This window comes from Mauremys mutica, chromosome 1 (assembly GCF_020497125.1).
Source record: "Mauremys mutica isolate MM-2020 ecotype Southern chromosome 1, ASM2049712v1, whole genome shotgun sequence".
In the NCBI taxonomy this organism is placed as follows: domain Eukaryota; kingdom Metazoa; phylum Chordata; order Testudines; family Geoemydidae; genus Mauremys; species Mauremys mutica.
In genome coordinates, this window is record NC_059072.1 from 79,529,543 (window position 1) to 79,556,988 (window position 27,446).

The window sequence follows — 27,446 nt, forward strand, 5'->3', positions numbered from 1 at the left end:
TCTTGCATAGTGGAACAGCTTCGGGAGAGATTGAGAAATCCACATCAGAATATCTTACAGTCCTGTGGTCTCTGCCTACTTCTATTCTTCTTGCATTTCTTGCAAAAAAACCCAACCAAACAAACAAAACAACAACAAAAACCAAAACAAAACCCCCGGCTTAGGCGCCTAACTCCAAGAGATGGTTCATGGCTATGAATTCCAGGCAGAGACAGGTAGCTGCCTCTGGTCTGGATTTAGGCACCCAAGTCCCTTTGAGTGGCAGGATTTAGGACCCACCCCTCTCCTCCTCATTTCCTATTGACTATCTTAGATGACTCATTGATCAGCATACTGGCTTTTGTTGATCCTATTCTTAGACAGCTCTCTCTCCCCAGGTTTTGTGTAGGAACCTAGACACCTATTTTGGGTCTGTGGATTCCAGTGTGGTAAGGTACGTAAAAGTTAGGGATTGCTACATTAAGCATTGTAATGGCTAAATCCCTTTGTGGGTCTAGCCCATTGTCACTTCAGTAAACACTGCTGTTGGTCCTGTGTGATGGGTTGGATCACAGAACCCCCCTTTGGGACTGCCACCTGATGTGCCGAGACTACCCCGAGCCCGTTTTCCCTGGAAGCTTGGGACTTCAGAACCCTGCCTGGTTGTGCCAGACATGCTAGCCTGCTACAAACACAGACCCAGGTCTGAACTACATCCCCCAAAAGCTGCAAGCTTAACTGAAAACAGCTTAAGAAGTGTTCCTGTCTCCAACACCCAGATGCCCAGTTCCCAATGAGGTTTGCCCATTGTTTCTGATTTCCACTAATCTGCATGTTATGCATGGGCGGTGGGTATAAGAGGCCAGGGGAGGCTAAGCCTGCCCAAACAACCAGCCCACCACATTTGGAGAGCATTGCTGCCGAAAGTGCGCCCTGGCATGGCCGTGCCCATGCTTCACGCCGAGGCCTCGCTCATCCTCTTCCCCCAAAGGCCCTGCCCTTGCTCTGCCTCTTCCCATCCCTGCTCCACTCATATGGGGGTCTCGGTGGAGGGGGCGAAGAGGTGGAAGCAGTGGGTGGGTGGGTGTCTTGGGGTAGAGGCAAAGAAGCATGAGCGGTGGATGGAAGGCCAGGTGAGGGGGGAAGGCCTTGGGGGAGGGGGCAAAGAGGCACGAGCAGCAGGGGCCAGGTTAGGATTGCCAGGCATCCAGTTTTCGACCAGAATGTGTGGTCAAAAAGGGAACCTGGCAGTGTCCAATCAGCACAGCTGACCTGAGGCTAAAAGTCCAGTTGGCTGCAGTAATCGGCCTCTGCAACTGCGGGGCAGAAAGAGCAGCAGCTGTGGCTGGAGCCACATGAAGGAGCTGCTCTGGCACCAGCAGCTGAGCAGAGAGAGCAGTGGTTGGCTTCTGGACCAGGCTCCAGTGGTAGGTGCTGCCGCTGGGGGCGGGGAGGGGGAATCCTGTCCATCCCCCTTTTGCTCCACTCTGCCCCAATTGCCCCGAGGGGCCAGGGCCGGGGCGGGGCTTGGAGGGAGGAGGCTGGGGAGGGGGCTGGCAGAGGTGGGAGGCTGGCGGACGTGAGGGGGCTGAAGCGGTGGGGGCCGAGTGAGTGATGGAGATGGGGGAGAGGAGTGAGTGGGGGCAAGAGGCGGGGCAGGGGACAGGGCAAGGGTGTTTGGTTTTCAGCAATTAGAAAGTTGGCAACCCTAGGGAGGGGCCTTGGGGGAAGAGGCGCGAGAAGAGGGCGGGGGGCCTCGGGGGAGGGTCCGAGCAGGGATGGGCCTCGGGACAGGGCCACAGTCCAGGCACGCCCAGCCTCCTCCTCGTCACGCGCCGCCCATGGTGTTACGATTATACAGGCTCTGGATACAAGAGTGAGGCAGTGACCTCACAGAGGCCTGTGGGACCCTGGAGCAGAGTCATTCTGAGCACAGGCATGAGGCTTAGGGTTAGACTCAGGGGTAGGGGGCAGAGAACCCACTCTGCCTGTAGCACCCAGTGGGCATTCTGTGGGCCTGGTTTTTGTGGAAATGAGGCTGCTGGAAACTTCTCACCCCCTCCCACTCTGGTCAGAACCTTTGCCCCTTGGGGATATTGTCCCCCCCAACTCTGCCCTCCCCCAGTGTATACTGGGGTTGTAGGGCCTAGCTGATTGTTGCTTATGTAAGCTGAGCTATACAAAGTGTTCAGTCCTCTAGTAGTCTTTATTTAAATACATTGTAACATATTCTGCTTCCTCTAAGTTCATTACCCTTCTTTAGAGCACTGATTATGTTATAAAATTGTGGTCTGAAAGCACTGCTGGCAGCCTGCACAGAAGTGGTTGGTCACATAGTACAGATTCTCCTGATTTCTAATAGATTCTAAAAGATGTCTGAGTTTCTCATTGCACAATAGAGCTTGGAGACTGTAAAAACAGCTGAGAACAGGTTGTGCCCCTACAAGGGGCTGCTGCTACATAGGTGAAGATACAGGAACTGTTTGAAGGGATGGAGCAATAGTACAGGTAGGGGTGGGGAGATGTAAAGAAGACCTGAAGCAGACAATGTGATTATCTTTCTTCCAAAGACACAAACTTGCTGCCTTTGTGAGAGCTAAAAACTACACCAGTTATTTTCTCTAAGTAATTGCCACAGCGATATTAAGTGACTATAAATGGGAAGGGGTAATTCACGCAATAGTTAAGGCTATGTTTTAGTCATGGGTATTTTTAGTAAGTCATGCACAGGTCACAGGCAGTAAACAAAAATCCATGACCCATGACCTGTCCATGAATTTTACTATATACCCCTAACTAAATCTTGGGAGGTGGCAGCTCGGGAGGGTGGCCCTGGGGGCACTGTGGGTTCTGGGAGGATATCCCAGGGTGGTGCCGTGGGTGCTTGGGGAGGGAGGGAGGAGGTCACAGCTCCGGGGGTGCTGCTGGTGCTCGGGGGGGAGTTGTGGTTTGCGGGGGCACCACAGATGTTTTGGAGGCACCAGGTGCCTCGGGGGCGGGCTGCTGGTGCTCAGAGTGGGGAGGTGAGTCCCCGCCCACCACTCTCTCCTGCGGGGGCAGGGGGCAGAAGCTTGGTCCTTCCAGCTGCTGCTGCAGGGCAGCCTCCACCCGCAGCCAAGCTCCCTCCTCCCCCACCTCTTCCCCCAGCATGCTGGGTTCCTGCCCCTCCTCCTCTCCCTCCCTGCCACCAAACAGCTGATGGCCCTGGAGAGGGATGGGGAGAAGCAGAGCAGGAACCACAGCCGCAGCGTGCTTGCTGCTCCGGAGAAGAGGCAGGGACGGGGTCTTGAGGAAGGAGGGTGGAATCGGGGCATATCCCCTCCGGCCCCCTGCCGTGAGCTGCTCAGGGCAGGGGGCTGGGAGCATCCCCATGACTTCAGCCCACACCCCCAGGCCCCTGCCCTGACTCCTGAATCCCCCAGACCTCCTGGCCTGACTCCTGAACCCCCTTCACACATACCCAGCCCCCTGCCTTGACCCCTGCACACACCCAGCTCTCTGCCCTGACTCCGGCACCCCCCACACATATGCAGCTCCCTCACACTCCATGCCCTGACTCCTGCACCCACCACATCTCCCACCCCCACCCTGAGCACCAAACGGAAGCTCCTGCACCTCCCACACACATTCCCACCTGCACCCCTCATACCAAATGGGAACTGCCCAGGTAAGCGCTCCACACCCAAACCTCCTGCCCCAACCCTGAGCCCCCCTCCCTCATTCTAGCTCCTGGCCAGACCCTGCACCCCAACCCCCAGCCTGCTCCTTCACCCCTAGCCCTGTTCTCAGTGCACTCCCACCCTCAGCTCAGTGCAGAGAGAGGAAGAGAATGGGCTAAAACCAGGAAGAAGGTAGGTACCCACTCTGTGTGGGCAGGGCCAGGACCCCAGACCGGCAGCGGGCTGAGCAGGGCCGGCAGATAGGACCCTGGCTGGCAGGAGCCGGTGGATGGAACTCCACTCAGCCCATCAGTCTGCTGCCTGTCTAGGGTCCTGGCTGCCAGTTCCGCTCAGCCCGCTGCCGGTCTGGGGTTCTGACTGCCGGCCCCTTGCCAGCTGGGATCCCAGCCGCAGGCCCCGCTCAGCCTGCTGCCGGCCTAGGTGAATGGAACCCCAGGCCGGCAGGGAGCTGAGCGGGCCGGTGGCATAAGATAAGCATTTTAATTTAATTTTAAATGAAGCTTCTTAAACATTTTGAAAATCTTGTTTACTTTACATACAACAATAGTTTAGTTATATAATATATAGACTTATAGAGAGAGACCTTCTAAAAATGTTAAAATGTATTACTGGTTCTGGTTCTCATTGGAAACTTTAATCACCCTGATATCTGCTGGGAGAGCAATACAGTGGTGCACAGACAATCCAGGAAGTTTTTGGAAAGTGTAGAGGACAATTTCCTGGTGCAGGTGCTGGAGGAACCAACTAGGGGCAGAGCTCTTCTAGACCTGCTGCTCTCAAACAGGGAAGAATTGGTAGGGGGAAGCAAAAGTGGATGGGAACCTGGGAGGCAGTGATCATGAGATGGTCGAGTTCAGGATCCTGACACAAGGAAGAAAGGAGAGCAGCAGAATACAGACCCTGGATTTCAGAAAAGCAGACTTTGAGTCCCTCAGGGAACTGATGGGCAGGATCCCCTGGGAGAATAACATGATGGGGAAAGGAGTCCAGGAGAGCTGGCTGTATTTTAAAGAATCCTTATTGAGGTTGCAGGAAAAAACCATCCCAATGTGTAGAAAGAATAGTAAATATGGCAGGTGACCAGCTTGGCTTAACAGTGAAATCCTTGCTGATCTTAAACGCAAAAAAGAAGCTTGCAAGAAGTGGAAGATTGGACAAATGACTAGGGAGGAGTATAAAAATATTGCTCAGGCATTCAGGAGTGAAATCAGGAAGGCCAAATCACACTTGGAGTTGCAGCTAGCAAGAGATGTTAAGAGTAACAAGAAGGATTTCTTCAGGTATGTTAGCAACAAGAAGAAAGTCAAGGAAAGTGTGGGCCCCTTACTGAATGAGGGAGGCAACCTAGTGACAGAGGATGTGGAAAAAGCTAATGTACTCAATGCTTTTTTTGCCTCTGTCTTCACAAACAAGATTAGCTCCCAGACTGCTGCACTGGGCTGCACAGCATGGGGAGGAGGTGACCAGCCCTCTGTGGAGAAAGAAGTGGTTTGGCACTATTTAGAAAAACTGGACGAGCACAAGTCCATGGGGCTGGGCACAAGTCCAGGGTGCTAAAGGAGTTGGCGGATGTGATTGCAGAGCCATTGGCCATTATCTTTGAAAACTCATGGTGATTGGGGGAGGTCTCAGATGACTGGAAAAAGGCTAATGTAGTGCCCATCTTTAAAAAAGGGAAGGAGGAGGATCCGGGGAACTACAGGCCAGTCAGCCTCACCTCAGTCCCTGGAAAAATCATGGAGCAGGTCCTCAAGGAATCAATTCTGAAGCACTTAGAGGAGAGGAAAGTGATCAGGAACAGTCAGCATGGATTCACCAAGGGCAAGTCATGCCTGACTAACCTAATTGCCTTCTATGAGGCGATAACTGGGTCTGTGGATGAGGGGAAAGCAGTAGATGTGTTATTCCTTGACTTTAGCAAAGCTTTTGATACCGTCTCCCACGGTATTCTTACCGGCAAGTTAAAGAAGTATGGGCTGGATGAATGGACTATAAGGTGGATAGAAAGCTGGCTAGATTGTCGGGCTCAATGGGTAGTGATCAATGGCTCCATGTCTAGTTGGCAGCCAGTTTCAAGTGGAGTGCCCGAAGGTTCGGTCCTGGGGCTGGTTTTGTTCAATATCTTCATTAATGATCTGGAGTATGGCGTGGACTGCACCCTCAGCAAGTTTGCAGATGACACTAAACTGGGAGGAGTGGTAGATACGCTGGAGGGTAGGGATAGGATACAGAGGGACCTAGACAAATTAGAGGACTGGGCCAAAAGAAACCTGATGAGGTTCAATAAGGACAAGTGCAGAGTCCTTCGCTTAGGATGGTAGAATCCCATTCACTGTTACAGACTAGGGACCGAATGGCTAGGCAGCAGTTCTGCAGAAAAGAACCTACGGGTTACAGTGGACGAGAAGCTGGATATGAGTCAACAGTGTGCCCTTGTTGCCAAGAAGACTAATGGCATTTTAGGCTGTATAAGTAGGGGTATTGCCAGCAGATCAAGGAATGTGATCATTCCCTTCTAGTCGACATCGATGAGGCCTAATCTGGAGTACTGTGTCCAGTTTTGGGCCCCACACTCCAAGAAGGATGTGGAAAAATTGGAAAGAGTCCAGTGGAGGGCAACAAAAATGATTACGGGGCTGGAGCACATGACCTACAAGGAGAGGCTGAGGGAACTGGGATTGTTTAGTCTGCAGAAGAGAAGAATGGGGGGGATTTGATAGCTGCTTTCAACTACCTGAAAGGGGGTTCCAAAGAGGATGGATCTAGACTGTTCTCAGTGGTAGCAGATGACAGAACACGGAGTAATGGTCTCAAGTTGCAGTGGGGGAGGTTTAGGTTGGCTATTAGGAAAAACTTTTTCACTGGGAGGGTGGTGAAGCACTGGAGTGGGTTAACTTGGGAGGTGGTGGAATCTCCTTCCTTAGAGGTTTTAAAGGTGACAAAGCCCTGGCTGGGATGATTTAGTTGGGAATTGGTCCTGCTTTGAGCAGGGGGTTGGACTAGATGACCTCCTGAGGTCCCTTCCAACCCTGATATGCTATGATTCTATGATTACTGGCACGCAAAACCTTAAATTAAAGTGAATAAATGACGATTCGGCACACCACTTCTAAAAGGTTGCCGACCCCTGCCCTAGAGAGAGAGAAATCCTTATGGTAATTGGTGCAAGCAGGTTACTTTAGCTGAAGGGTGTGGAAATAATTTAATCACGGAAGTTTCTGTTCCTAACAGCCAGAAATTTTCTGTTGTGAATGGATCCACTGACTTTCCTTTTGAAAGACCCAGTGTGTGGATAGCTTTGAGAAGGTCTCAGGCTTTGGCTACACTTGCATTTCAAAGCGCTGCCGCGGCAGCGCTTTGAAGCGCTAAGTGTAATCAAAGCGCCAGCGCTGGGAGAAAACTCTCCCAGCGCTGTCCGTACTCCACTTCCCTGTGGGGAATAACGGACAGCGCTGGGAGCGCGGCTCCCAGCGCTGGGGCTTTGACTACACTGGCGCTTTGTAGCGCCGCAATTTGCAGCGCTGCAGAGGGTGTGTTTTCACACCCTGCTGCAGCGCTGCAAATTTGTAAGTGTAGCCAAGCCCCCAGATGGAGTGAAAGCTGTTAAGAAAGTTGAACAATCCTATAACCAAGTGGCTGTGTTTGTCCAGCTTGTTCGGGAGACAAAGTTGTTGAGAGAGGAATGTCTCCATGCTGATTCTGTGAGGGAACAGTCTGTGTCTCAGGTTCAGAGGGAAGACTGGGTAGCTGAGTCTGCAGAGCAGAACAGCTGTGTCGTTAAGCTCTTGGGAATGCAGAGGAGGGCAGGTATACGCTCATCTCTAGACACTTTGAATATGACTTGTAGTCTCACAGTGAATTAACATCTGATTCCATGTGGAAGCAGAGGTTGTTAAGGGAAGGATAACAGAACTTTAAGTCTAGCTTGTTAGTGAAAATGGATGGTATCTCTTTAAGACAGAGTCCAGCCTTGGAATTGGTAGCAGTTAAGGATCTGAAAATTGGTGAACTGGCTCTTGTCTGTGTTGATGCAAATTACTTGGCTGGCAGGGAGAAGAAAGACTTGCTAATAGCTGGTTTCAGAGTAGCAGCCGTGTTAGTCTGTATCCGCAAAAAAACCAGGAGTACTTGTGGCACCTTAAAGACTAACAAATTTATTTAAGCATGAGTCTGTGTGTTCCATTCTATGCATCCGAAGAAGTGAGCTGTAGCTCACGAAAGCTCATGCTTAAATAAATTTGTTAGTCTTTAAGGTGCCACAAGTACTCCTGGTTTTTTTGCTAATAGCTGTTAGCAGGGAGAGCACACCCAATCAGCCAGTGAATTCATTTAAGCAAGAGAAATCAGGCTTTGATCCTTCAAGACAAGGAGGAAAGAGATAGATAATTGGCCTGTATTTGGCTAGAGGCCCAAGCCTGGAGAAAAATCATATCTGTATTTTTAATTCCTGCTTGCTTGTCATGGGATTGCACAGAAAAGGCCACAAATCAGGAGAGCAGTAATTGCTTATGGGAAATGCTCCTGTATTGTGTTGAAATAACTTTTTTGGGAGTATGGTGGGGGGGGGTCCTTACTCTCCATAAATCTGGGATTCAGCAGCGCATGTGAATTTCTTTTATACATTTTACAATCTAAAATTTTGATTGTGTTAGCACATGGCCAGTGCAGTTAATGGGGAAACTTCAAAACTATTCTAAAAGAGCTGAACTTTGGAAGAATTTCTACCACCAATAGTTACATGGAAGGGGTAAGAAGCTGGAACGTTATTAGCTGCAGTAAAATGTGAAATCCTGAACCAACCCATCTTCATTAAAAATAAAAATTGTCAATTGTTATCATTCAGGAACTTTCTGAAAAAATATAAAGTAAGTAGTTCCTGCAGAAAACAATTATGTGCTAACACAAGCTAAAATAATTTGGAGCCAGTGGGTCACACTCTCAGCTGGTGTAAATCAGTGTAGCTCCATTTGGCCTTAAACTGTTAAACTACATTGCTGTAATGCAATTCATATTGTTATAGTGCTAAGTGTTGCTTTTCTGCTAGCTATAGGCTAGGAAAACTATACTCAGTTGCCTTCAATTCTGGGGAGAAATCCTTCCTCTGAGGGAAAGAAACAATTTTTTTCTTATTCATCTTTGACTATAATATGACTTGCATCTTTTTGGAGACCCACAATTATGTAAAATAAAGCACAAAATACATCAAGTAAGGGATTCTCTCAACTCTATAGAACATTTCAGGTCTTAGACTATAAATTACCTCTTTCCAAAAATAGACATTGTAAAATAGGTTGCGTTCACAATTTTTTTTTGTGGCAATTGAAACCAAAGTACCAGCATTTGATCCAAATGATTAATATCTATATGGGACTAGGAAAGTTACCCTAAGTGTCTGAGATTTGTATTTGTCCTCCTTTGGGCATGTCTACACAGCAGCTGAACACCCGTAGCTGGCCTGGGTCAGCTGACTGAGGCTCACAGGGCCTGGGCTGTAAAATTGTGGTGTAGATGTTCAGGCTGAAGATAGAGCCCAAGCTCTGAGACCCAGTGAGGAGGGAGGGCCCCAGAGTCCAGGCTCCAGCCTGAGCCTGAATGTTTACACTGCAATTTTACAGTCCACAGCCAAAACCCATAAGCCTGAGTCAACTGACCCAGGCCAACTGCGGGTGTTTAATTGCTATGTAGACATACCCTTAAGGAGCTACAATAATTTTTAATTTAAGTTTGAGGTTTGAGTGTAGTGTCCTGAATCACAAATAAAAATGTGTGTTGGCACTAGAAGCTTGATAATGGGTATAACATATCTTAAGACTTCATAGAACTTTATTTCAGAAACATCTGCACATAATTTTATAGAGTCTTCATGCAAAAGGGTCTCAAATACCATTAAACCCATTTAAGAATATGCCGAGATTTATGAGATCATAAACATGACTGAGTCAAGACAATGTACTCATAGCATGGCAGTGCATAAAATCTTTATTTAGAACAATAAAGTATATGTATATAATGTAATTCCATTTTCAAACCAGTATAAAAAAGGATCAGGGCATACATCTATTTTTAAGAGGACATATATATACATACACATCACATTTTATAAACTGTTGTTTAACCTTTCAGTCAGAATGTAACTATACAAGATTTTGTCATTTACATCAAAATATACAAACTCTCTCACATGATGCAACCACCAATGTTTGTGCCTCTGTCTCTAAAGAGTCTGAAATCTCCACATCCCTTCCATTTGTTAATATAATAGCAACATGCCACTATTACTGTACATCTATTTTTAATACATAGTTGAATCAGCTTCAATCTGGAGAGAATTTTTGGATAATTCTTAAATTCAAATCTCATTGAAAATAGCTATAGTAGTACACTGTTAACTTTTCAATTTAACAGTTGTATTGTGTGTGCTGAGCAGTTTCACCATATTACAAAGGGATAGCAACAGAAAACACATAGCTGGTGAAGATCAGAGTCTAGAAAATGTGCAAGTTTAAGATTTTATACATGTCCCATGATACAGCACATTAATTTTAAAAGCTTTCTTATTTAGTCATGAAGTCATTTTATAAGTACCATTAGTTTATTCAAGTAAACACACTTCTAAAAGAGCACATTGAATTTTGCAGTATACCATTAGCTGCTTTTTATTCTCACAAAGCTGCTATTAATAGCATGCAAAGTTCAGCTACTCCCAAGGAAACTTCCAAATGTGTCTTCCTTACAAAATCCACTGAGATCTGAGAATAATTTAGGTTGACCTTAATATAACAAAACACTCCATTTTAACAAACGGACACTCATTTTTCTAATCAGAACAATGCATGGCCTGATCCTTCCCAAAAATGAAGGATTTTCAAATTGATTTGTATTCAGGAATTGCACAACTACTTACAAGATAGGAACAAGTAATTAAGGGCTTCATTCTGCCACCATTACTCCAGTGATATCAACTGCTTTTTGTAAATTGGCAGACACTATGCATGGAGTAAATTCTACACAGCAGGTAGCAGAATCAGGCCCTTTATAAAAATTTACATATATCTTATTAGATTTCCAAAGGCCAGTCTACCATATTTAGAAATATTTAAATATATTCAGGTTTGTGATACTCCTCTAAGGCGGCCCAAACACTCAGTTTAAACCTGTTAAGTTTGATAAAAATGAAGGAAAAGTCATGAGCCATCAAATTGATTATCCAGCTCACACACTTCATGTGATGCTATTCCACTTTGTGTTAATGGACATTATTTACATTCCAAATGAGAACAATTATGATTGTGCAAACTTTGTGCTCTCAGAAGAATTGCACATGGGAGCTGTTTCAGTGAGATAGACGAATGTCATTCAGCCTTAAATTTAACTTGTTCAAAGATGAATGTGTGTGGCATTGTTATAAACCCTGTATTATAACTAAGCTTTGAGATTGTTTACTGTTTAGTAGCATTGCATTTGTGGGCAAATTTTATATCAATTTATAAATGCATTATTCATTGTTATCAAGGGTAAAATATGCACTAAACAAAGAAAAAGAACAAACCTGTAATTTGAATGTCAAAGCCTAATTTTAGACGCATCAAGATTCATTACTGCAAATGGTTAGTGTTTTATTACTCTTAATTTATTATGGGCATATTTCCTCTTTGTCAGAACATGTATTCAAGCAATCTCAACACAACCAGTAAGGTGTAAGTAGAGCCCTGCATGGGGTTATTTTTTTAAAATCCTGCTTCTGCAATACCCACTCTCACCTGCTCCCGCATTGTTTCTTGTATTTTTTATCCCACTCCCACCTGCAAAAACCTTAGATTCTGCAAATCCTGTGTGAGAGAGATCTTCCCATCCTATTAAAAACAAACACCAGTCGGTTAATACACACACACACACACACGACAAAATTTTTACCACTAAAAGAATAAACAAATCTTGCTTAAACCATGTAAAAATACTTTTAACTCCTGTTATAATAGACATCAAATCTTTCTATCTCTTGCTTAAATTTAAGCATTAAAACATTTATTTAAAATTAAAAGAAACTTGCTTTACATTTCTGAAGTTCTATTTATGACAAACTGACGAGATATTTAGTGTTTTTCCTGCAAATTACCAGTTTTGGTGGGTTTTTTTGCCCACCCAATCTTGCCAGCAACAAAGTACATTTTACCCACTCCCACTATTATGACAGCAGGTTCTGCAGGATCCTAGTCCCACTGCAGGGCTCTGGGTGCAAGTTCACAAACAAACATTAGGTCATGCTGAGATTCTAAAAGTGGAACTTTTAAAGTAGGCTTGAAATACTAGTTTAAGAAATATAGACATACATTATTGTGTCAGACTGAGCTGCTACAGATGGAGAATTCTGCTGCTTGGTTTTCTGTAGTGCTAAAAGTTGCTAAGGGTCTGATTTTTAGAGGCGCTGAGCTTCTCCCATTTATTTCAATTGAAGTGGTGGGTGCTCCAGCATCCTATGAAAGTCAGGATATTAGGGTCCAATTCTGACTTACACAAAAGCCTCTTGACCTGCTCTAGGGACAGATCCTCAATTGGTGTAAATTATCATAGCTCCATTGACTTTAATGGAGCTATGACAGTTTACACCAACTGAGGATCACTGCTAGAACATTGAAAACAAGACCCTAAAGGGCAAATTTTGACTCCATTGAAATCAACAGGAGTTTGCTGTTGACTTGCCAAGTTTCCACCCAAATTGTCTATACATATCTGTAATCTCCATCATTGATCATAATACTTTTTGTACATTGTGGCACTCAGATGTCTTACTAATTAATTGACCCTATATATAGTAAATTCCTTTGACATATAGTTCATAGCAAATTAAGGAAATAACTAAAGCATCCATGACAGTTCTTCTAAAACTTTTATTTAAACTATCTCTAAAATATAGTCAGCTTTATGAAGACATTAAAACAAAATATTTTAGACATATTTTAATTAACTGTTACTGGGTTAATGGTCAGCTGTTAGTTTGTCATTTGGGGTGAGACATTCCTTCTTTCTGCAGCAGACAACATTAAAATAGATAAATAAGTAGGGTCCATTTTCTGGAAAGAGCCTGTACAAATGGGATGCATAAAACACACGTTGCAAGTTCCAGTATAGTATTTTTAGTGCCTCCTTAAAAATGCATGTCTGACAAAGTCTTAATTTATTATCAGTCTTGTTTCTGTAGTTCATGTATTTAATAATAGCAATAGACACTGAGGACAACTGGAAATAAAGCTTTCATACCTTGACTAGAATTCATCTTAAAAAAAAAAGGGCGGGGGGGAGAGAATGCCAGATTAAAAAATAAAACCTTATTAGTCATTTAAAACACAATGCAAATAGCTTTTACTGTATGTCAGCAGTAATTAATAAATTCAGTCTCAGTATCTTCCACATTTCCTACATCTTATATAAGCTAAGGAATCAGTGGCATGCATCATCAATATTTAGAAAAGGTTTCATGAGTGTAATGTTATTCCAGATGTTGAATGCAATTCAAACTTTGTTTTCCCTCCCCATTCTATGGCTGGAATTTTAATTGGAGTCTTCACACATACAACAGTTTCTCCTAATGCTGTCAAAGCTCCATCCTGCTACTGTCACTTCCGCTTTACTTCTTTCTGATTCATTCTTTGCTTCTCCTTTGCTTCACCAGCCAAGCCAAGTTCTGTGGAGGTTTTTGAGGTGGACATACATCCACCTGGCACAAGATAGAGACCACATGTCATTTTACATATGACCTTTGCTAGATATGAAACCAGTTCCTTAGAAGTGAAAGGCTAGCACACTGGTCCAGTCACCACCTGACTTGCAAGTTTTATACAACAATACTGAAGAGTATGTTTCTGTATCCATTTCTGCATTTTTTTTTTCAATTCAGAGAACTCCATTTGTAGGCATCAGGGTAAGCAAGAGGACACAGGATGTAAATTAAGAATACAAACTTCCTTATGACTTTCAAAGATTACATGTTTCTGGAGGCATTTGAAAGATGTGTTTTTGGTTCAGGCCACCTACTTCCTTTGCCAGAATCAGCTGTAAGGACTATACAGTTCAATGACTCCCAATTCCACACAAGGTAGGTATTTGAATAAAATAGAGTCCTGCTCAGAGCACACTCTTCTTGATGCTGTTCAATTCAGTGCTGGTTTCACAGTAACAAACACACACTTCATTCTCATCTCTTTGAATCAGTATGGATCCTGGGCAGCAATCAATGCAGACTCAGTCTGTCACTCCACAAGGAATATGAATATGCTTAAAGTTGCTTCATTTATGAAGCAAACATGGAACTGTTGGCTGCCTGCAGGGAAAAAAGGAAAATTGTATTTTTGCTGGTTTCTCACACTCATTACTCAGTAGCAGAAGCCTAGCAGATAAATATAATACTTTCTTTATAGAAATAACTAATGAAATAAATAACTTGCATGTACATTCTTTCATCCCAAAGCACATTGCCAAACATATTTTTAAAGGGGCCCAATTGCAGTTTCACAGACAATTCCTCTAGCTTCCCAATCCTAGGCACAGAATACATTTAGACTCTGTTCCTGCATACACACACATGAGTAGTCCTGTTGAATTTAATGGGACTGCTCATATGTGTATTTGCAGGATTGTTGTACAATTGCAGTACAGAGAAGCCTTACCAAAAGAGCTTTTTAAAAAAAAAAAAAAGTTAAGATGATTCCCAGAAAAGTGAGCTGGTCTACTAGAGTAAAATCATTGGTTATGAAAAGCATGTAGTCAAAGCAAAATATTTTGGCATTTTCTTTTGTTTGAAAATAAAATCCATGTGCTTTTTTCTCCCACACAATTAGGTGGCCAAGTTAATACCAATATGATACTAATGCATCATGAATGAAGGTCCCAGATAAATATAGAGTTTGACAATGATGCAGAACAGTCCAATAGCACAGCAGTATAGTGTTTCATATCTGGAATCACATCAGTATATTCTGTAAATATTCTTCCCCTGTGGAAAGTTTCCCATACTTTCTGTTATCTCCTCCACTCATCTCTTGCATTCAGGATAATATCTTCATTATAGGCTGTCTCAGAATAGTTTGTCTCTTCATGATAAGCACTGCAGCTGAAGAGGGCCTTGGGGAGTGAGGGTTGGGAATTCTCAATGAAGGGCCTCTGACTCTTCAATTGGGTGTCACACCAAAGGAGGAAGCAAGAGCTGTCTAGAGTGACCAGACAGCAAGTGTGAAAAATTGGGACAGGGGGTGAGGGGTTATAGGCGCCTATATAAGATAAAGTCCCAAATATCGGGACTGTCCCTATAAAATTGGGACATCTGGTCACCCTAGAGCTGTCCCTCATTTTGGGATCTTTGTCTCCCACTGTGATATTGAGAGGTCTGGCTGCAAGACAAATGACTACATTCAAAACACAGGATAATTATATGTGCAATAAGACTGTCTTACAAGTAGGCTAAGCTGACTAATACAAAGTTAGTTCTAGATGTGTCTTCACTGTAAATTTCAGCTGACAAAATTATGAAGTTTGTGGTCGGAATCTGTCATACTGTTTAAGGACTTACCAGTACATGAAACAGTAACAGTGTTGGAAAAAAGCAACAGCTACACTTGTAAGAGCTCTTTTTCTTTTTGCTGCAACATACTGGAAGACATAAAATAAATTTATTTCCATTGTGCTAAAATTTCCAGGGAATGGTGGCAATTAAAGGCCGCATGTGCTAATTAAAATAAATACATTAACAAGCATCACCACAGTGTTTGCGGTCAAAGTGTTAGAGCATTGTAATAAACATCTGTAATAAACTAATAAGTACTGCTTAATTACAGTAGAAGCTCAAAACTTTCTTGCGACGGGACAGTAGGAGAAAATATTGTACATGTTTAAAAAGACTTGATGGGGAAAATAACCAATTTTAATTTCTTGGAGAGGTAGTCTCTTGCATTGAACTGTCTTTTTTTTTTTTCCCCCTCCCTGAGGCAAGATTTCATTCTACCTGTGGTGTGTCAAGGGGAAGATGTTCAGCTTTATTAGTCACTGTATTAAAGTGGGATGAGTTATTTGTAGCGAATGATATCTATATTAATGTAAGCCTTAATATGTTAACTAGTCCTCCATGAATAGGCTAATGTTTATGAATTTGTTCGTTTGAGTACTCTGAAAATTTCAGCCTAAGGTGACCAATCACAGTTTGTGAAGCCAAAGTCATGTGGAATTTTCTTCCTTTTTTACATTTTTTTTGTCCAATCAGCGAGAAGAGGGCAAAGATTTCAAGATGAACACATGAACACACTTACCTAAATAGTCACATGAATGTTACATTTGAAGTTGGTTCATGTGAATTTTAGCAATATTAGTCCAGTGCTTCACAGCACAGTGAATGGCAAAATCTGTTTCCAATTGCTGGTCTCCACATAGATCCAATCACCTTTTAGGATTGGCTCGATACCACCCGGCTGCTCCCCTTCCTGTATGGCAGTCTTTCAGCACTGTTTTATCTTGTAGGACTGATCATTTCCCCCCTCATTAGCAAATTCCACCTCCCTTGTGGAGTAAGCACAGATGGAAGAAATAGTCATCTGCTGCTATTTACCAACCTCCCCTTACAGCTGTTGCTGCTACCAAAACTCCCCAGGGGAAGAGAGGCCACCACGATCTACCTTCCCTTTCCCCATACTAGGAAACACTGGAACATCTGGCTCTTTCACTCCAGCAGCAGGAAGGCAGGAAGTTGTGAGTAGTGCACTAGGGCCTCCTACGGTAACAGAAAGGATAGGGGAAGACTGACAGTGGCATCTCTCCTCCACAGGGAAAGCTGACATGCAGACAACCAACTTCTATTACATAGAGGGAAAATTACTGATGGAAGAAGGGGAAGTTAGTCTGAAGAGATGAGCCTTTTCTGTCTCAGTACTGAAAACTAGAGGCGAAGATGAAGGATAATCGTATATGAGGAAGGGATGTGATCCCAGGTGGTATCCCTTCGGCCTACAAGGCTTTCATTTTTAATCGGCTGCAGAAGGAATATTAAATCCATCTTACTCTGCAAAAGATCTCCTTTGAAGGGAAGCTGCTGCCACAGGAAGCAGATTTTGCCATTTGCTGAGAGTTCTGTAGCTGAACTCTCTCCCTTGACATTACAAGTATGGAACTTCTCCCTGGCTTCTGAGTGATTAACTTTGCAACAATAATGTTCTCCTAATGGAGGTTTTTTTGTATACAAAAAAAAGCATATTTACATTTAGAGTAGGAGCACACTTTAAGGAACATACTCTGGGCACAAATTCTATCCAATACATTTTTATGACAAGAATCTTGGTAATATGCACATTTTTTGTTTCCAAGTGCATCTTTCAGACAGCAAGAGAAAGCATTAAGAAATGGAAAAATATCTGATTTTTTCAAAGATGAGATGTATGTAAAGACTTCAGTGAAGCAAAATACCTTATCTCATTATCCTCTTGACAGTTATTACACTGTGTTGTTTCATCACTCTCTGGTCTGGGTGTGCGATGTGTTTTCTAAGAGTAAAGTGCATCAGATATAATTACTGTATAGTTACACTTTAAAAAACAAATGATGATTATTCATTTAAGTGTCCCTTTCTATTTTCAGTATCAATATGTTCTTGTACAAGATAAACCAAATCTTGCTTTCAGATGCACACATGCATCCCACTGAAGTCAAGCGGAGTTATGCATGCAAGTGTGATAGCAGAATTTAACTATATGCATTTTATATGCAATGAAGTGTTATGTTTTTAACCAAGCACAATACCAGGTTAATATCTCCTAAGTGTTAGAGTGTGAGAACCAGTCCTAAAAAAACAATTTGGACTGCTTGTGTGAGCAAGATTACTCCTCTATAGCTGTGCAGGATTGGAACCTATAGAAGCTTAAGTCTGATCTACTGTTAAATGTTTTGCTGGGACAGCTATGTCATGGGGAGTGTGATAAAAATCAGCCCCTAACTGATGTAGCTACGTTGGCAACAATCCCCAGTGTTAACACAGTGATGCTGGCAAAAGAACATTTTTGCCAGCAAAGTTTACATCATTTGGGAACTGTTACAATCTATACTGGTAAAATAATTTTGTGCCTCTGCTAGGGGGGTTTGCTGGTATAGCTTTTTGACCAACTTGAATAACCTGGCACTCAGCACCAGTTATAGCCCCTGCTCTACTCTCAGCTGTAGATGCCTTGCTGGTGTCGTCCTCCTTCTGTGCAAATATGACGGGCTCATGCCAAAGCCCCCCAGGGGACATGCATCCTCTGATGTCAGCAGGCATGTCCGCAGTATACCGTGATAGTGTATTCCATTGTAGCAGGGATCTCCACTAATACATCAAAATTGCAATCTGGAATGTTGCAACTCTTCACAGGTGGTGTCATCAGGTCATTGTCTCCCATGAAATTAATCATCTTGGCATATCAATCACAGGGCTACCGGAAGCAAGGCTGATAGATCATGGAAGCCATGAGGTGGAAGATTCTTTATTTCTGTATTCCGGTGGCCCCAACCACTTGCATGGGGTAGCACTACTACTGTGAGGTGAGGCCAAGTCCTCCTTGATAACCTGGGTGCCTGTGTTATCTCGATTACTTATTGTACATCTTAAACATCAACATGGTCACCTCGCTGTCATAGTAGTCTGTGCACTGACAGAGGAATCTGTTGATTCAGTCAAAGATCATTTCTACCATCAGTTGGAATCTCTAGTATGCACTGTCTCTCCACATAATAATCTCATGATCCTGGGAAACCTAAATGCAGTTATTGGCTCCCTGCGAATTGGGCTTGAATGGGTCATTGGTCATTACGGTTCAGGTACCCCCAATGATAACTCTTGCCGCTTGCTCACATTTTGTGCCTCTTAGAACCTTTGCATTCTTGGGTCATGGTTCAAGTGGTGGTGCATATACCACATGTCATGGATCTCTCACTATGGCATCTCTCAGAAGTAGTTGGACCACATCATCCCACATGTGACGGGTGTCTCTTCACCTCCTGTAGAGTATATTGTGGTGCAGAATATGCCTTGAACAAAGATCACCACCTAGTGGTTGCCCACATGGCAGTTACGCTCCGATGAGCAGGTAAGCCCTCTGCGATGATGAAATTTGACATCGATGCACTTCACTACGAGCCGGTTTAGCCAACAGGTTTTGTAGCAATGTCAGCAATAGATTCTCTTCTCTAGCTGACCTTCCAGATGGCATCGAGGTTGCTCTCTGCTCACCTCCATACTCCACCAATTTGCTGAGCCAACGATTGTCTATAAGTAGGATGACTGTATTTCCCTATGCTGAATATAGGACACCTGGTAAAATTACTCGTGTTCAACAGCAATCAATCAGAACTATGCAGTACATATGCTCCCCGACTTACACAAGCGTTCCGTTGCGGAACTCGAATTTTGCATAAGTTGGAAATGTATACCCAACCATTACGCCAAAAAAACCCCAACAATCCTATTTCTAACTTACAGAACTTTTTCTATAAGTGCAGATTTGCGTAAGTCGGGTTTGTGTAACCCGGGGGCATCTGTACAAACATTGAAATTAACATCAAGTTGACTGTGCCCCTGTTAAAAAGAATCCAGCTACACAGTATTTCTTTTTATTTACCTTCTTATCTCTAAGGCTTTAGGGTTCACATAGGAAGAGGTGACACACACATGCCTGTACATCTCTCTTTCACACAGGGGGGAGTGACCAACTGATTTGACCCTCCCTGCCTAGTGCTCCCCACCCTCCACACCTGGCTGGGCCCCCCGGGATGGACCTGCCTCTCCTGGCACCGTGTCTTCCTGGGGCAACACAGGGTTGGGGGCATGCAGGGTCACATGCTCCCACACCCCAAATTTCTGCTAGGATTCACACCAAAATGTGGGCAGCAGCAGTCTTTTTCAGCACAGTGCGGGGGGAGGGATGACCTGGCCCGCGTCTTTGCAGAGCTCATCTCTTGTTTCCTCCCCTCCTCTCCCTCCCGTGTGTGGCTGGAAGCAGCTTCTCTCTTTCCTGCTCACAGAATGTCAAAAGGCAGCTAACACCTCCAGGCTGCTGCTGGCCACCGACATAACCCAGCTGCCTCCTGTCCCCTGGCTACAGTAGGGGCAGGAAGGGTTAAGCCCCAAGGCTGCATTGTGCTCCAGGGCCCAGGGAACCTGACTGCAGGGGTTTCAGTGAATCTGGCCAGAGACGTGGATCATCAGGAGAGGGTGTCTAGGGGACAGAGCAGCCCCATGCTTCTGGGGGTAAGACCTAGGGCAGGGGAGGGAGGCTGCTGTGGATTGTGCAGATTTGGGGCACGAACAGGCTGGAAATTTCTTCCCCAGAGCTTAGCTGAGGGGCAAGAGGCTTCCCTGTGCCAGCACTGCGTGGGGCTTTAGCACATGCAGGGTGTGGCTCCTCCTGGTCAGCGCCCTAGGCCGAAGGGTCTTGGGCTTTTTCAGGGTGCCTGCCCAGCCAGAGGCAGTGTGGGAAGGAAGGAGCCAGGCTGTTGATGAGCTGAGCGCTCCGACCAAGGGGTGGTTCTCCACACAGCCCCTGGAGTGAGACGCACCCTGCCGCGGGGGGGTGGGGGGAAGGAGATATGGAAGAGAAGCGGGGCTGGGTGTTGAAGGGGCACAGCGGTGAGAGGACAGCAAGAGGGGAAGCACATAAAGGGCAAATGTGTGGGCATCAGAGACGACATGTAACTGGCCACCACTTGGCACCTGCCCACACTCACCAGCCACCGCAGCTCACAGCGCAGAGCCAGTACTGGCCGGAAACAGGGTGACGGGTGGGATCCTAGGGGCTGCACTGATGGACCAGCAGGGGGAGCGTCCGGCCCTGCACATTGCAGCTTTGCCCCGCCACCAGCCTTTCACACTCACCCCCCCAATGTCAGCTGCTGGACGCCCCCCCACTCACAGCTGGTGGGCGGGTGGCTAGCGAGCATGGAACCAGCCAGCAGCAGAACCTGCCAGTACTGATGGGGGGGACGACAGAAAATACGGGACAATTTGCTCGTTTTTTAAAATAAGTCAGGACACCTGCAGGAGGGCTTAAATACAGGACTGTCCCTTTAAAAGTGGGACAGCTGGTCAGCCTAGCTATAGGCGCCCAGCACACCGACTATGGCTATCAGAGCAGGCCTTCCAGACAATTAAATTGAAGGCCACAGCCCACCAGCATGGTGATAAGTGCACTCGTAATCAGCTGAAGCGAAAGTTTAATACCCTGTCACACCGCGATCGTGAGGCATATTATAACCAAGAGGCAGATGATGTCTCCCCTGGCTAAGCCAAATTCAACTTAAAGTAGGCATTCTGCGCAATCTGCAACCTCCGTGGTCAAGAGGTAGTCGCTACAAATGGACAGCCAAAGCCATCCATGTAAATAGGATGACAACATCCTCTCAAGCTGGGTGGAATGTTTTCACAGCACCCTGAACCACCCTCCAGCTGCCGCATGTTTAGAGATAGACAATCTGGCAGCCACTGTAGTTTTGGACACAGACACTTGTACTGATGCACCAATGTTTGAAGCATGCCATCTGTAAAATGGACAGGCAACCAGCACTGATGGCATTCCCACCCCCCCCAAAGAGATGCTAAAATGTGCTATTGACCCTGTAGCAGAATCACTTCTGGCCATCTTTTGTCTGGTGTGGAGAAGTGGAACCTTGCCAACTGCCTGGAAGGACAGTATTGTGATCTCCTTTTTGTAAGGGCAAGGGACTGCACAGTGAATGTAAGAGCTACAGGCCAATCATCTTGTTGTCCATGCCAAGGAAGGTGTTTGCACATGTTCTGCTGGAGCGTTTGAAGCTCCTGCTACAGCAGATGCATTGCCCACAACAGTCAGGCTTTAGAACAGGTCCACATTAGACACTATTTTGGCCCTTTGCTTGTTGTCGGAGCTACACCATGAGTTCACGAAGCCCATGCACATTGCGCATATTAATCGTAAGGCTGCGTTTGATTCAGCTGACCAAGTCACACTATGGAATGTCTTAAAGGGTGTACATATTCCTACCACTCTGGTGGACTTGATTAGAGAGCTGCATATTGGAACCACTGTCCATGTACATCTGGGGAATCGGATGTTGGCACCTTTTAAATCAGTATCTGGTGTCAGACAGGGCTGCGTCTTGACCCCTGCACTCTTTTGCCAGGCCATGGATTTCATAATGCAACATTCAGTCAGGTCAGTAGGCAATAAGCTTGGTGATCTCTCGCTCTCAGACCTTGACTATGCTGATAACGTTATTCATCTAGTACAGAGCCCCAACAGGTTTCATGAGGCACTCCAGCAAATGGAGAAGAGTTAGCTAAGGTTGGCCTCCATGTTCCATGGTCAAAGACAAAGCTGCAAAATCTAGGACCAGCTCCACCCTTGACTCCAATCTCTTTGAATAATGAAACTGTCGAAGCAGTCTCCAGCTTTTGCTATTTGGGTTCTATACTCACCAATTCCTCCAACTCTCACACAGAGGTTCTCCATTGGATTGGTATTGCAGTGCCTGCCATGGGTCGTTTACTACAAATATGGAATCAAGATCATCTCAGCATGACCACCAAATTCAGGATTTATTCGAGCTTTATTCCCTCCATACTGTTGTATGGCTGCGAAACATGGACAGTATGCTACTCAGACTGGACAAAGCTGGAGGCTTTCCACACAAAATGCCAACATTGTATATTGGGCATAAAGTGGAATGACTTCATTTGTAATGCAGACATTTATGGTTGCTCTGGTCTACAGACTACAGGAACCACTGTTCAAAGACAGTGTTTTATGCTTTTCAGACATATCTCAAGAATGCCATAAGATGTTCCAATGAACGCTGTTCTCCGAGTGGCTTGTAACATCCGGGATAAAATTCCACCAATGAGGGATGGAGACAGCCCAGAGGCAGCCCCCCTATTACATGGGTTCACCAAGTCTGTTCCGATGTTGGACTCTTGGGCCATCAAGCTCTTGCAGCTGCACAGGAACTGACCAAAAAGGGCTAACAATTGCTACTGCTGACTATTCAGCTAAGCGTTGAAGAAGAGTAAACCTTTTCTAGTGTAGACAAGGCCTCAATAAGTGGAAAAGCACTGCCACATCAAGACATAAATTGGGACAACTGGGAAGTTGTGAGATTTCTAGTTCCTACATTTCAGGCCTAGAGTTATTTTGTTAGCACACCAACAGGCATGATTTTTTTTTTTTAAATTTGGGAGGAAGGGCAAGAGTGAGTTAGGAATTAAAAACAGATTCACTGATTATATACATGTGAGAGTTACATAATTCAATGAGGTTCAAATGATATGCCCCTAGTTTTTAAAATCAAGATACTTGTTTGCTTAAGGATAAAATGTAACTGGTCTCTGCCTAACCAGGTAAGTTTAATATTTCTCACCTTCCAGCAGATGGCTCCCAAAGTAAAGCCAATAAGAAGAGAAAACAATGACGGCAGGGCTATGCTTATCACTTTCAGGCTGGGGCTGCTAATGAAGTCGAGTGCCTCATCTGTAATTAAAAGCATGGTTAGTGATGACAGATTTTATGGAACAAAATTATTTTCAGGTACCATTGTTAACAATAGCTAATTTATGCACATAATATGACAGCTCTCAGCATACTAGGTAACTGAGATAAATACTGTGAGATATACCTTCAAAGTGGTGTTTGTGTTGTGTTTTGGGTTTTTTTGTGTGTGTGTGTGTTTTTTTTGTTGTTGTTGGCAGTGATATTCATGCCAAAAACTTACAGGAATTTTTTGTTGCTATTGCACAAGTCCTATCCTTCATGCACATAAGACATTTCCACTGATCTCAGCAGGAGTTATGTGGAGGTGGAGGCCAGAATTTGGACCCTTGGTTAATTAGATAAGGCAGGATATGAAAAATCCTGTGGGAGTAGCCTAGGGTTCCACCTTCTAATCTGCAAATTGAGCTACAGGACATTTGATTTAAACAGCTTTAATCTAGTTTTACTTAGTATCAGGAGCTTCAGCTCAAATGGTGCATTATCAGGGTACATGAAAATCTTACGTTGAGTATTGGAAAAGATATGCTGTGGTTAGATAACTAATATGCAATTTATAAAATATAGGTCCTGTGTTTAATCATGATTCTGATCAAGACTGAACTCTACTAGAATCCTGCAGGTGTGTAAACACTAAAGGGAAATTTTAGTCAAGCAGAACAGATACCTGATTATTACATTACTGAAAGAGTAGATATTCTATGGAGAAAGAAGGACAGACAGCTAGATGCAGCGGACATAATTGTGTGGAATAGAGGGAAACACTGAACACAGAACCAACTGGTTAATTTGCTGTCTTTGGCTGTTTTCCCTCTATAGCATTTCCAGTTTCTGTTAGCTTAGTCTTCCAGTAAGTCTCTACTCCCTATGCACATCTTTTATCAAGCCCTCCCACAATTCACAGAGTTAATGTAAGAATCTGGATTTGGGAGGGTTTTACTGATGTGCATTTCAGAGATTTAGGGCCATGAGTCAACCAATAACTTAACCCCATATCTAGGACTAGACCTAAGGGGTTTTGGAACCAGAACTAGACCTCTTTAATAAACCTGAAAATAATTCATATTGCTGAATACACACTGAATAAACGCAGATCTTATTTTTAGACGTTTACAGGAAGAATGCAGAATTTTACTCAGGAAGAATGCAGAATTGCTTCTGCCCAGGTAAAGAAATCCTTAATTTGTTTGTTAGCCATATTTCCTTCTTGGACACTTTACGGTTATATAACTAGAGTATGTAACTACCCAAAGCTATGGGCATTCCCATTTTTAAAAACCTCACTGTGTATACTCCAGGAAAAATGAATAATAATAAAGGAAGGTACGTACGTTGTTGCAGATCTCAGAGAGCAGAAAAGTTATTTGATAACATGTTACCTAAGGTAGCATATATAACCTACCACAAATTCTCCACCTACTCTATGATGCCAGTCTCAGCGTGCAATGATAACGTGTACACTCCAGGAAAAATGAATAGTAATAAAGGAAGGTATGTATGTTGTTGCAGATCTCAGAGAGCAGAAAAGTTATTTGATAACATGTTACCTAAGGTAGCATATATAACCTACCACAAATTCTCCACCTATTCTACGATGCCAGTCTCAGCGTGCAATGGCAAGTGTGTCGACTTTTACATAAAACACTTTTAGCAAGTTATTAAAAGTATTCAGCTAGATACACAGCTATCTAGTTAATTGCTACATTTTCACGTGTTAATGTACATATTTCAATGAGTCTTTGGACCATAAACTGGCTTGATTTAAAATTAGACACTACTGACTGGAAAGTCTCATTTCTGATAAGAAGGCCTCAGCATTCAGTTTTGCCTTCATTTAGCATTTACACAAACTTGAAAGGAATACTCAGTTAGGTTTGTACCTTGGGAGGCGGGGCATATGGGACACAGTCTTCTAAATACATGTCAGGTCATGAAAAATTGTAACTCTTCTATAAATTTGTTTAAGATAATTTTGAGTTTATAGGTGGTGGTGGATTTGAGAGACCTGGAGAAACTGAATCTAGTCATGGCAGGTTTTATTATGTCCTATTTTTTTCTGGTAATGTCTGCAGAGGGGTAGGTACTTCCAAAAACAAAACACAAAACCCTACTACATGATCCCTGCCCCTCCTGGAGAGAGGATATGGGGAATTGGTACAATATATGCAATTATGTTCAGATTTTTATATTCTAAATAAATTATATTTACACTGTTCCTATAGGACTTCTCAAGCTTGTCAGTCAGTCAGTTTTCTGTTGGAATCACAGCACAGATAGGTCTTTAAGAGGAAATCTATGCCAAAGAAGTTAGTGGCCTTACAGATGTATTCAGGAAGAGCGTTCAGTTGATAGGGGATGCCATCGAGGAAAGCAGAGGCATTTGTGTGAGAAGCTGACAAAGGCTGACAAAGCTCACAGTGGGAGAAGAAGGCAGCACAGAATGAGAGAGGGGAATTGACATCATAGTGAATCTTGTCCAACTTCACTTTGAAAAAATGTTCTGCCTCATTTTACTTCCTTACAATAGAAATTTCAAACCCAAAATAAGGTAAGAGTCACTTGAGTTTCAGCAGGTTTTGGGCAACACCCACCCGCCATTTAAAAATACCTAATGGGCTCAGACTCCAACAGTCTTTAGATATTTTGTGGCGTGGGAATGCCAAATGATCTGCTTTTCTCTCTGTCTTTAGTGTTTATAGTCCAGTTTTCTGGGCCCAAATATCGAAAGGCTTAAGTAATATCATTCATAAATCTAAATACCTGATTATGCCCACAAAATTTCTCAATTTTAACCTGTGGGCAAAAAATGGTATGTCAGATTGATAGCTAAATGCCTATTTTACATTTCTTTCTACCCTTGATCTTCATTTCTTGTTTGAAACTTGGGTTTGGAGATGCTGGTTTGAAAACAGTACTAAAGCAGATAGATTTAATCTGAGTCCAAACTACCTCCAGCTCCGAACTCTCAGTCACAAATAGTGTATTTTCTGCCCCTTGCACTAGTCACTGGTACTTAGGTATGGTGTGAGGAGTCCTGATCTTGGCTGCATTGCCTGGCATCCATCCCATGGTCACTGTGCTGGTCCAGGCTCCTTTTTGGGTGCAGGCTGCTCCTCCAGCTGTGCCCCTGGCCTGCTTCTGGGCCGACCCCATAGCCCTAGGTACAGGATGCATTTGGGCCTCCTCCCTCCCAGCAGCTGCAGCAAAAAACTGAACCTGTTTAGGCCTCAACTATGTGTGTGCTCTCTCTAGCCCTACCCATATGCCAGCTGATTGGCTTTGGGCTAACCTCCTGTCCCCATCTGGCCAGGGCTCAGCTCCTGTCCTGGAGTGACATTCCTCTCTTCCAAAGAGATGTGGGCTGGCCGCTGGAAATCAGGGGTAGGATTTTGTCCCAATCCCCTACTTAATTGCAGATCTAGAGAATGAAGGCTCTACACAATGGGTCTGTCTACAGTTGGGAGCTAGGGATTTGAGTCCCAGGCTGAGGAGACATGCATACCTTTGCTAGCACAGATTGCACTAGTGGCTAAAAATAGAGCATAGACATGAGTGGCAGGAGGGGCTAGCCATGTGATTGTGTGCCTAGTGTCTGGGATGGAATTGTACTCAGGGCAGCAAGTTCCTTCCATCACTTGCGCTGCAGAAGCTACACTTCAATTTTTAGTCAGTTAGCTCAATGAGAACTAGTGCAAATATGTCTCCTCGAGCTGGGAATTACACCCCTAGCTTGAAGTGCAGACATACCCTAGATCTCCCCCAACCACATCTCCGAAAGAGACAGCAATAGGGCAGGGAGGGCCTAATATCTGAAAGTGGCAATGGTGGGTGAGGGTGAGACTCTTCTGGAAACTAGGGGCTGGTATGCAGAGCCACAAGCCAAGCAGGGAGCAGAAATAGGCAGCCAAGAGTCAGTTTGCCTAAGGGGCTGTAGGGAGTGGGGGAAGTGCCTTTCTCTTAGTAACTTCTGTCTCATAGCCAGGAGTTGCTTTCTTGCTCATCAGCAAGGCAGGCTGCCACAGGCTTCTCTCTCCCTGTGCCTTCCTCAGCAGGAGCAGCACCATTCATTCCACCAGCTTCCCCCCCATACCACATATTTAGTCACTCCAGATACATGGGATGTATATGGAAAGAGCTGGAAAGACATACAGCATGGCACGGCTGTTGATGCAGAAAAGGAGTTGGGGAAATAATACTGTTACAGCCTGGGATGCTGGCAAGAAAGTAGTAGTTCCTAGTATCAAGCCAGAAGTTACTAATGGAG

At 44.3% G+C, this 27,446-nt stretch overlaps 1 protein-coding gene and 1 long non-coding RNA gene across 2 annotated transcripts in view; one reads left to right on the plus strand and one right to left on the minus strand.

Moving 5' to 3' along the window:
- Positions 1-1,301: 1,301 nt before the first annotated feature.
- The window catches only part of LOC123349853, a 111,951-nt gene continuing 85,806 nt past the window's right edge, over positions 1,302-27,446 (plus strand). Inside the window, exon 1 of the long non-coding RNA XR_006573663.1 lies at positions 1,302-1,406. This is a non-coding gene — a long non-coding RNA (uncharacterized LOC123349853). The remainder of the gene's footprint in view (positions 1,407-27,446) is intronic.
- KITLG (KIT ligand) overlaps positions 9,627-27,446 on the minus strand; it is an 84,985-nt gene continuing 67,165 nt past the window's right edge. The window contains exons 7-10 of the mRNA XM_044988085.1: positions 23,055-23,164; positions 17,103-17,179; positions 15,223-15,302; positions 9,627-13,977 (exon numbers count right to left, since the gene is read on the minus strand). Of these exons, the coding sequence (XP_044844020.1) occupies positions 15,263-15,302; positions 17,103-17,179; positions 23,055-23,164 (227 nt within the window). The 3' untranslated portion in view covers positions 9,627-13,977; positions 15,223-15,262. The remainder of the gene's footprint in view (positions 13,978-15,222; positions 15,303-17,102; positions 17,180-23,054; positions 23,165-27,446) is intronic.